Source organism: Emydura macquarii, unplaced genomic scaffold (genome assembly GCF_026122565.2).
Source record: "Emydura macquarii macquarii isolate MOO-44397 ecotype Brisbane River unplaced genomic scaffold, CSIRO-AGI_Emac_v2 contig_1043, whole genome shotgun sequence".
Classification (NCBI taxonomy): Eukaryota; Metazoa; Chordata; order Testudines; family Chelidae; genus Emydura; species Emydura macquarii.
Window position 1 is genome coordinate 18,967,798 of NW_027131180.1, and position 10,510 is coordinate 18,978,307.

Here is a 10,510-nt window from a genome sequence, read left to right on the forward strand (position 1 = left end):
TAAAAGTTGTTCCAGCACCACTGCTTGTGTGTGTTAATGTTTGGACTGAATATTGTATCTAGCAGTCCAGTGTGTGGATGTGGGGGAAGGGAAGAGGAACAAGAAGTCATATAGCAGGCTCCTAGCCAGCTGAGGGCAAGTGAAGCCCTGTGTATTTGAAGTACTGAGCCCTTCGACTTCAGTTTTACAATAACTCATCCATTCAGCAGGCCTGTGCTGAATACAGAATAACTGTATTTTATTACTCTGAAATACATGCCAGAGCACTAGCATCTGGGAGGGATGGGGGTGGGTGAATTTGGCCATATGTAGACGAGCTCATATTGCAAACTGAAAGACAGGATAACAACTCTTGCCATACCGAGCCACAACAGAAGCAGCAGTGTAAGAAACATAAATAATTCTTCGTCAGCCCGTCATGAGCAGATTGTTTTTATAGTGTCAGAACAAAGACCTGGGTCAACCTTGTCTGCCAGCTTTAATGCTGCCGTAAAACGTGCTGACCGGATACCACTGCTGCTGAACATCTATGGACAATTGCTCAGTGGGTGAGCTTTGGATGCCAGGGATAAAAATGAAAATATTTTACTCCACAACAGATTAAATGATCGCAGATGGCCGGGATGAAGCAGCATTACTCACTCAAATTTGGTCCAGCCACCCACCAGTCAGGGAACTGGGCCAAAACAGAGTGATGCTGTGATCCTGTGCACCGAGGGTAGGTCGCAATGCCCAGAATGGGGAGTCAAGTCCAGCCAGGCCCACGGACCAGAAGCCACTCCAAGCGGGCCGGGGGGTCAAAGGAGGACAGTCCCGTGAAACCTGGGACTGCTGGGAAGTATGCATAAGATGAGATTCTGTGGGCCACACCTCAGTTACCCCTTCAGATTGATCTATTCAGAACTTTCATGGAGCCCACCTCTGGCACAAAGAGAAGGCACCCTGTATGGCTGATTCATCTGTACCATCCCCTCACTTACACAGAAGTGAAGGAGACCTCAGTAATGTACACGAGGGCCTTGTATGGGCCCTGGACAAGGACTTAAATTTCACCCTTTGAATGCATGGAAGAGCAGTGCCCAAGGTGTCTGAACAGAGCATGGACATGACGATTTCACCAAATCCGCCTTCATATGTTCTTCTTTCTACCCCTTTCCTCATCTTCCACTCTCTAACCCACTAACCCCCCATCTCACATCCTTTGCCCCTCAGCCTCCTTCTGAATGGGGAGGAGGACAGCAGGGACCCAAGAGTTGAACAACTCACAGTCCAATCCCCTCCAAGGGCCAGGAGGAAAGAAGCTGTTGTTCCACTAATGCCTGTCTAATCCCTGTCCCTTCTGAGAAACAAGAGTGGGAAATGTGTGGAGTCAGGCTTGCACTGGCAATGGAGGGGGAGCCGGGACCTCTGGTGGATCATTTACCTTCATCTGTACAGATGATAGCAAAAAGGGCATGCTATATGTGAGCAGCATTTATTATATTATTATTATTACTGTATTCGAGCAGGGCCTGAGTTATCACCATTTTATAGCTGTGACACAGAGCTATTAAAGATTATGTGGGCAGGGACTATTACTTTTTCTAGGTACAAAATGCCTAGCACAATGGGAGCCCTATTGCGGTATCTAACTGTTACTGCAATGCAAACAATAGATAGCAAATTTGGGGCAGAGATGAGAAGAGAACCCCTATTTCCTGATTTCCATATTTTGTTCCCTAACACAGTATAAACTATTATGATACTTAATATGCCTTCTGACCTGAGATAACATTAATGTGAATCACTCCTTTTAAAACTATATGTAAATAAATAACGCAAAATACAGTATTGATAGCCCCACGCATTTAAAAATCATGAGTCAGGCTCACCACAAAGCACAATACTGGCTTAAAAAAATCACCAGAGATTAAAAAATAATAAATGTTGGGGTCTTTTTTATTTATTTTTGCCCTCTGGTTTCTTTTTTTAAATGTCTCTGTCTTTATTTTACATTCTGTCCTAATATTGTTTGAGCTGAATGTTCAAGCACACTATACCTACGTGAGTCTGAAATTAGACAAACTTTGTTCATCCATGTTTAATCTTTAAAGCCATAAACTAGGAAACGTTAGGTTTGGAGGTCAACTGTTGTTCCTCTTCCCATAGTTCTTGGAACATTAGGTGATGTTACCCGCTGTACCATATGTGCTTAAATTCCTGTGCACAACGAGATGGGCTAATGCTGGAATTACAGCTGTCAACACTGTATTTATTGGCTTTCGTAGCATTAGATATAACCAATCGTATTGTTTGAATACCTATTTTGTGGATGATTTATACTGATGTTTTCCTGTTAATTTCTTCTGATGTGATGCCCTTGTGAGTGCCCAAGGCAACCTGTCTTGTCATTGGAAAGTTTCCTTAAAAGAACTGTGTAGTTAAATGGCCTTTTTAAAAATGATCCCCTTTTAAAAACAAAAACAAACAAAAAAACCCCACCTTTTAGGCCTGGTTTAGGTCAATGCAAGACAGCTTACGTTGACTGAGCTGTGGATGTCTACACTTAAATTTCGCTCTCCCTGACGTAACTGTCCTGCTAAACCGACAAATAACACCTCACCAAGCAGTGTAGACTCAAGGTCAATGCAGTTGGGTCGATGCCATGTCCGTGGAGAAACCATGTTAGTTACATCAGCTGTTACTGCCTCCAAGAGCTATCCTATAATGCCCCACCCTGACCGCTCTGGTCACTGTGGTGAACTCTACTTCCCAGGGGCCAAGCAGATAGGCAGCCACACTTCATCTTTAAAGCCCCACGAATTTTTGAAATTCCTTTTCCTGGTTGCTCAGCTTGACGAGCACACCTAGCAGCTCTCCATTGTTCTGTGCAACTGCCCAGCTGACCAGGCCGGCTCCATGTTACAGATGTGCTCCTGCCTGGAGTTACACAGGAGGTGTTGGATCTCCTGGGTCTCTGAGAAAAAGAGGCTGTACAGGCAGAGCTCTAATCCAACTGTAGAAACATTGACATCTATGAGCAGATTGCTCAGGGGATATAGGAAAAGGGCTACAGCAGTGCCATGGAGCTGTGGCAGGCATACCAGAAGGCCAGGCAGGTCAACAATCAATCTGGTGAGGAGCTGCAGTCTTGTTGCTTTTATGAAGAGCTTCATGCCATCCTTGGTGGAGCCACCACCGCTATCCCCAAAAGCCTTGTGGATACTTCAGAAGAGCTTGAGTCACAGGCCCCACCATGAATAAAGAAGAGGAGGAGGTGGATGAGAAAGAGGAAGAGGAATATGGGGTACAGGTGACCAGGGAATTCAGCTGCGCAAGAAGCCACTACACTTCAGCCAGTCCTGACAGACAATCATGGGAGAGCCTGACTCAGAAGAAGGAACCTCTCGTAAGTGTGCTGTTTGCTTTGAAATTGCAGGGATGGAGCCCCCAAAGTAGCAGCTTCAATTAGCCTTTTCTTCTGCTTTTCCAGAGGGCTCGGAGAAAACAAAGTACCACTCCCCAGCCCTCCTCTTCTAGCACGCTCATTATTTATAGATCCCTGATGCCACAGGGTCCAGAGCAAAGGGAGAACAATGCTACACAAACAAGTGGCAAATTCATCTCTGTGGGACCAAGGAGATCCGCTGCAACACTCATATCATGAAGGAAAATTATTGGTTTTACTGAGAATATGCAAAGTATTGACCCAATCCTGCAAGCACACTGCATGTGGAACTCCCATTGACGTCACTGGCAGTAAACACATGGAGCACTTCCAGGTGCATCGATTGATCTGTTTTTTTCATTACAAATTGATTCACAATAGGCAGGTGAACATAAAAGGGTCAGATATAACAAGGGCTTATAAAGTGACATAAAAAAGATTTCTGAGGTGTCCTAACTGTGAACATCAGAGTAGGTATGGTATTCTGTCTCCTTAAGAATAAAACCTCCTCTTCTTATTTATGATAGTGTACGTCTTAATAAAATGTACTGACTTATTTGATTTCTAAACACTTCAATAGATAGGAAATTACTTCAATTGTTGTAACTTTTTCAAGTCAATCATCTGTTAAATCTGTATGCTAAAATAACTGTTGATCTTCCTCTTTCATTAATGAATTGATCTACATAAACTAAATGGTCCTATTAGGAAATCAATAGTAAAAGAGTAGTTATTTAAAATATATAAAAATTTAGTAAGGGAAAAATATATCCAATAGATTTCACTCCAGAGCTTAGCTGATTTTCACCAACTGAGAATCTGGTCTAAGGCATCAAATGTAATCAGGTTCACTGTACTCGCTTTAGAAAATACTGTCAAATACAGATCCAAATGTTTTGAAAAACAAAAACAAAAAACAATTATGCTAGAGAAACAAGGTGGGTGAGGTAATACCTTTATTGGACCAGCTTCTGTTGGGGCAAGAGACAAGTTTTCAAGTTACACTGAGTTCTTCTTCAGATCTAGGAAAGGTATTCAGAGTGTAACAGCTAAATACAAGGTCCAACAGATTTGTATAAGTAGTTAGCATCCATTAACACCACTTCACCTTGAATGGTCTCTTAGAATATGAGCTAACTAAACTATCTGTCCAACCTTCTATTTAGCTGTGACAATCTTAGGCTTGGTCTACACTCGACTATTTTGTCAACCAAAGTCAGCTTTTTATTATAAAACACACTGGTGTACACACTGCAATCACTGCCCTACTGACAAAACTGCCCTGGTTTTTTTTGACAAAATAAAACCACCTTGATGAGAGGCTTAGAGCTTTTTTCACAAAACTTAAATCGACAAAGCATCTGTATAGACATAGCAGCTGGTTATGTCATGATAAACAGCCTCTGGAAGTGCCCCACAATGCCCATCCTGATTGCTCTGGCCCTCAGTTTGAACTCCACTGCTGTACAGCCACCCGCTGCTTCTCCTTTAAACTCCCGGGAATTTTTGAAATTACACTTCCTGCTTGGTCAGCATGGAGAACTTGCATTTCTTCTTCCAGCTGACAATGACGGCTCCACGCATCAAATGCTCTCCCGCTTGGAGCACACTGGAGCTTCTGGATCTCATCAGCATTTGGGGAGAGTGGGCCGTGCAGTCTCAGCTCCGCTCCAGCTGAAGGAACTATGATACCTCCGGTCTGATTTCTCGTGCCATGGCAGAGAAGAGATATGAATGGGATACACTGCAGTGCCGAGTGAAAAATCAAGGAGCTGTGGCAGGGCTAACAAAAGGCCAAGGAGGCAAACAGTCACTCTGGTGCACAGCCAAACACCTGCCACTTCTACAAGGAGCTGGAAGCCATTCTCAGCGGCGACCCCACTCCAGCTGCAAGACACCAATGGATACCTCCACATGCTTGGGGCCGCGGACACTGGACTTGACCTTGACAAAGTAGTCATTGACAAGGAGGTACAGTTGGATGAGGAACCGGAGCCGGGGACCGGATCATTTAGTGATGTGGGGAGTCAGGATCTCTTTGTGACCCCAGAGGGTTGCAGCCAGTCCCAGTCCTGCAGCTTTGGCATGCAAGAAGCAGGAGAGGGGAGCTCTGGTAAGTGTTTTTCAGAGCTGATGCTGCTTGTTTACAGGAGGCTATGGGGTCGTTTGCTTTGCTAAATACTAGAGATAGTTGAAGGGATAGACATGCACAATAGTAGCTGTGTTTCCACGTGCTTCCCATTCCTTTGTACAGCTAGGCATCGTGGCTGAGAAGCATGTTAATGTATGCTGAAATTTCATGGGTATCCTCCGGTGAGATCTCTAGGAAACTTTCCTGGAGATACTCGCCAAATGTCTGCCTCAGATTCCTCGGTAGAGCCACTTTCTTTCTTCCCCCATTGTATGACACTTTCCTGTGCCAATCGGCAACCACTTGTGCAGGGACCAAAATGGTGCACCAGTGAGAAGCGTAGGAACCCAGTTTGAAGCTGTTCACATGGAGGAGAAGCACTCTAGGAGGGTAGGGATAGGAAACAGAGTGACCTAGACAAATTGGAGGATTGGGCCAAAAGAAATCTGATGGCCCCCCCCCCACCATCGGCAAAACATGCCCAGGCTGATCATGGAGCTGGGCTCTTCTCAGGAGACAGTGAGAAAGGTGTGTTTAATAGTAATGCATTTACTGTGTTAGGGCAACCATAATAATGCTTCTGTTCATTGTTTCTTGTGCTTTTACAGATGTGACCTTCACAGCAAAACCCCCCACACCAGCAGAGTGCCTCCAGCTGATAAGGAAGCAGCCTTGGAGAAACAAAGAGGAGATGTTCCAAGAACTCCTCCAGTCCTCTGAGGCAGCAAAAAGAGAAAAAAGAGCATGGAGACAATCTGTGTCCAAAAGTCAGAAAATTGATAGACAGGAAAGGAGGGAAAACCATGACCAGGTGCTGGTGTTACCTGGGGTTCTGCCAACCCAAAGCTCTTGGTAACTTTACTCTATGCAAGGTGGTGTCACGAAAATCAAATGGAGACACAGCCATCCAGCTGATAGATGGACTGGTAGAAACAGTATAACACAAGCGTGTTCTTCCTTTAAAGCTATACTTTACTTAGGCTCAAGCACTTACACACGTCCGCAATGGGTTAGTAAAACACCCCCAATCCTCAATAATTACCTAAATTTGGGGTGGCTTTCAGATGTAAACAGTGATGGCTTTCCGATTGGCCTGATCTTCCAGCTGTCGTTGGAGAATCCCAAAGCTGAGTCCAAGAAAAGATCCAAAAGAATCCAAACCTCCCTCCCCACATCTATGCTTGTTAGTAGACAATACCACTTTTTTTAATCACTGATGTAACTATTATCAACAAACCTTTCTAATGTAGACAAGGTCTTACCTTTCCCAGACCTGAGGAAGAGCTCTGTGCAGCTCGAAAGCTTGTCTCTCTCACCAACAGAAGTTAGTCCAGTAAAAGATATTACCTCACCCACCTTATCGCTGTAATATCCTGGGACCAACAACACTGCATACAACAATTGTGCTATGCAGATTTACACCAGTTGAGTTTGGGCCAATCAGGCTTTTATTCTATTCCAAAACAATACACATTTGATAGTAACTGTAAATAGCCAAACTGGAGACTGCATCAGTACTACCAGTACAATTTAAATTCTGAATTGATAAAATTCAGAGAAGGACAGTACAAGACTGATGCAAAAAAAGACTTAACTGGGACTTAAGTAATGCATGGGCCTTATACTGGCCCTCTGCTTGAAATGAGTTTCACCCTAGGCCTATATACACATTAAAATTTATTGGAAGGGTACTTTCCATCCCTATTGTTCAATAGTAATACTACAATAACAATATATAACTAATTAGAAAATTATTCAGGCAAAACATTTTGATAAGGAGTAGTTAAGGTTGCAGGCGCATATCAATAGTCCGAGTTAATGTTATTTTTTGAGTATTTTGATGTTAAAAACACACACAACACACCTCTCTAACATTAGAAATCCAGGAAATGCAGAATTAAAGTTGTACTTGTCAAACAATGTGTAAAAAAAGTTCAACTTAAAAAAAAAAAAGGAAACCAAAATGTGTTGGCATCTCACTAGCATAATATTCATATGCTGCTAACAACTAATGAAGACTGGAATCAATAAATGCAAAATTTGGAATGTTCATTTGATATTGATCACCTTTCTTAGCAATAATAAATTGCTTTAGCAATGCTTAAACTGGTGCATCTGGATGATTGATAATCATATGTCATCCATTTTTCAGTGCATCTTCTGTATCCCTTTCAGTGCCTTATCCACAGAGGAAAGGAATCTACAGCTGCCCGCTACGTGATGACAGCTTCATTCAGGAAAGCACTGATGCAGGTGCATAGTTTTAAGCACAAATAGTCTCACTGATTGCAATAATTAATTTAAGCACGTGCCTAAGTGTTTTGGTGAATTGGGGCCTTAGTCTAGAGGTTTATGCTTTTATCCTCACAGATTCAATCCTTGGGAATAACCAACATGGCAGCCATTACAATTCACGTTTATAAAGAAAATCTGCAGCGTAACTTCAGTCATGCTTGCAGCCTTTCACTAAGGATAGCTGATTGGGAACAAAGATTGGTCATTGAAGGAGAGCCATATCTAACATAAGAAAAGAGTAAATCTGTGAAAGGCAGATGGTAATTTATACAGCCATTTAAATAATCTGTGCTTGTCTACGATTGTCAAACCAACAGTATTTTCCTTATTGCTGTTTTCAGACCTTATATCTCAATTTTTTATATAAAAAATAAAAGGTTAGTAAAATGGGACTAAAATGTCCACAATAAAGGAGTTTCAAGCTGAAAAGCTCTATGTTAAGCAAGGTTAGTAAGAGGTTTGCAGTTTTTTTGTTATGATCCACTTTAGGTATTATTGTGGCTCTTACAACTTTATTGCTAGAGACCAGCGACTCTTCCAGAGAAGGGTGGCTTTTCCAGTACTTTTCATCTCTTCTGCTCTGGAAGTTTCTTAAGGAGGTGATGTCGGTGTCCGAAAGCTGGAGATGCAGTTACTGTTATGTGCATGCATTAGCCAGTTTGTTTACTAGTGTCACCGTGATTGAGTGATTGCTGAGGCAGGGCTGAAATCTGAGCTCCTCTGGGAACTGGATATAAAAGGAAATAGTCCGTCCCAGTTCCCACCTCCCTGGATTTCCAGCTCTCTCTTCTCATGTTCTTCACTTCAGCCAACATATTGTGCTGACAACTACAGCAGCAAGGTTCAAAACTTAAACCACAGTATAGTCTTTCAAGAGACAAAAAATAAAAAAGGGTGGAGAGAGAATAAGTGGAAACAAATTTACTCTGCATAATTTTACTCTGCTCACTTTGAAACTGGCTTTTTCCTGAAAACAACATCCCCTGTGCAACAGCATAAACCTTAACAGAGTCATAAAGTATATATAAAAAATAAATGTATAATTTTTACTGCAAACAGCCTAGCTCAATATTTTTAGGGCAACAGAATAGCCTATTTTGTAAACATCTATTGTATATATTCTTTGCAAAGAGATATCAGTCTATTAATTGAAATGATATTTAGACATAAATATATTAATTGTAATTAGAATTAAATACACACAAACCACATTTACTAACTGTAATTCTCCATATGTGGAGGCACTTGCAAGAATTATCTATTAGATACTGGACAAGAGATATCTCACTGTTTATCTCACATTCAGACCTAACTAGTACATACACAGCCCTTACTTAGACACAAGTTAATTCACAAAAAGTCTGATCCTGGTGGAGATAGGGTAAGGATGAAACATACATTATATGAGTCACCTACCGCTGTAGACCCAGAGGATGTGGCTACAAAGACTTTGATCACCATTTCGACTGTTATAAGAGTGAACCACCAGAACAATCCTGTTATCTACAAGTCACCAGAGCCCTGAGAGTGAGCCTGACATGCAGTAGTTCAGGGCAGCCAGAATCCCAAATGAATCTCCCCTCCACATCAATCTAACTGGTTGGTTTTAGCCTCTCCCACCCACTTGTATTCTGGGCTTCCCCAGCTTCATTGGATCTTAGGTATTTTGGGAGCCAAGAGGATTGGTTGGCAAAAGTATCTATAGCAGAGGGACTTGCACCTGCCCCCAGCCTCTTCACTTTAGATTGACTGGGCGACAGTCCATAAAAGGCAAGGGAGAACAGTGCACCAATCAGACAGGGCCAGTGAAATGCTGGAGGGGAGGGGGCAAGGGAAAGAGTGCTGGAAGAGTTCACAAAGCTGCAGGATAAAGTTGAAAGGGATGTCAGCACTTTCATGATAATTCCCTGTATTCAAGAGTTCACCCCCACTCTCTGACTAAAATAAGGAGCCTCAGTTTGAAGCTTATCTGCAGAGTAACAGCCACAAATTCTACCTAACAAAACAATTTGGAAACAATAATTCTGAGATCAGCCTGAAATAAAGCCACAGTTCCAAACACTCTGAACTTTGCTGAAATTCAGATCAGGATACAAATTTTATGGCTCAGTTTTTTTCTTTGAAATATATGTTAGGTCATTGTTGTGGATTAATTTTGAGGTGGGGGAGGTTATGGGGGAGGCATGTGGATGACCCCATGTATGAGATCCTAAAAACAAGTTTTTCAGTATTCTGTGCGGCCAATGAAGATCCATGTTAATTTTTGTAAGAGTGGGGGCCAGTTTTCCCTGTGAAAATATTCTCTCCTCTGAGTAGTGAAATTGTTTTTTCCATGTGACTTAGAGTGACCAAATGTCCTGATTTTATAGGGACAGTCCTGATATTCGGGTCTTTGTCTTATATAGACACCTTTTACCTCCCATCCTTGTCCCGATTTTTCACACTTGCTATCTGGTCACCCTAATCTGACTGTTGCTTTCCATCTCATAGGTGGCTGTATGTCAGTGATGCTGTATGCACATATTGTTTAGCTTTTGGGAATCTTTCAGAATTAAAGGTTTATTAAATGTAAAATATTATCACATTATTTTTTAATTGTAATGGCCGAATTTAATTTAATTGTAACGGCCAACGGCCGTTACAATTAAATTAAATTT

At 42.1% G+C, this 10,510-nt stretch overlaps 1 protein-coding gene across 2 annotated transcripts in view; it reads right to left on the minus strand.

The window, feature by feature from the left end:
• SH3BGR (SH3 domain binding glutamate rich protein) overlaps positions 1-9,428 on the minus strand; it is a 44,266-nt gene extending 34,838 nt beyond the window's left edge. The window contains exon 1 of one of the 2 annotated variants that reach the window (XM_067545232.1): positions 9,252-9,428. In XM_067545232.1, coding sequence (XP_067401333.1) covers positions 9,252-9,314 — 63 coding nt within the window. In that variant the 5' untranslated portion in view covers positions 9,315-9,428. The remainder of the gene's footprint in view (positions 1-9,251) is intronic. The other variant, XM_067545233.1, reaches the window with a different exon arrangement.
• Between the last annotated feature and the right edge of the window lie 1,082 nt (positions 9,429-10,510).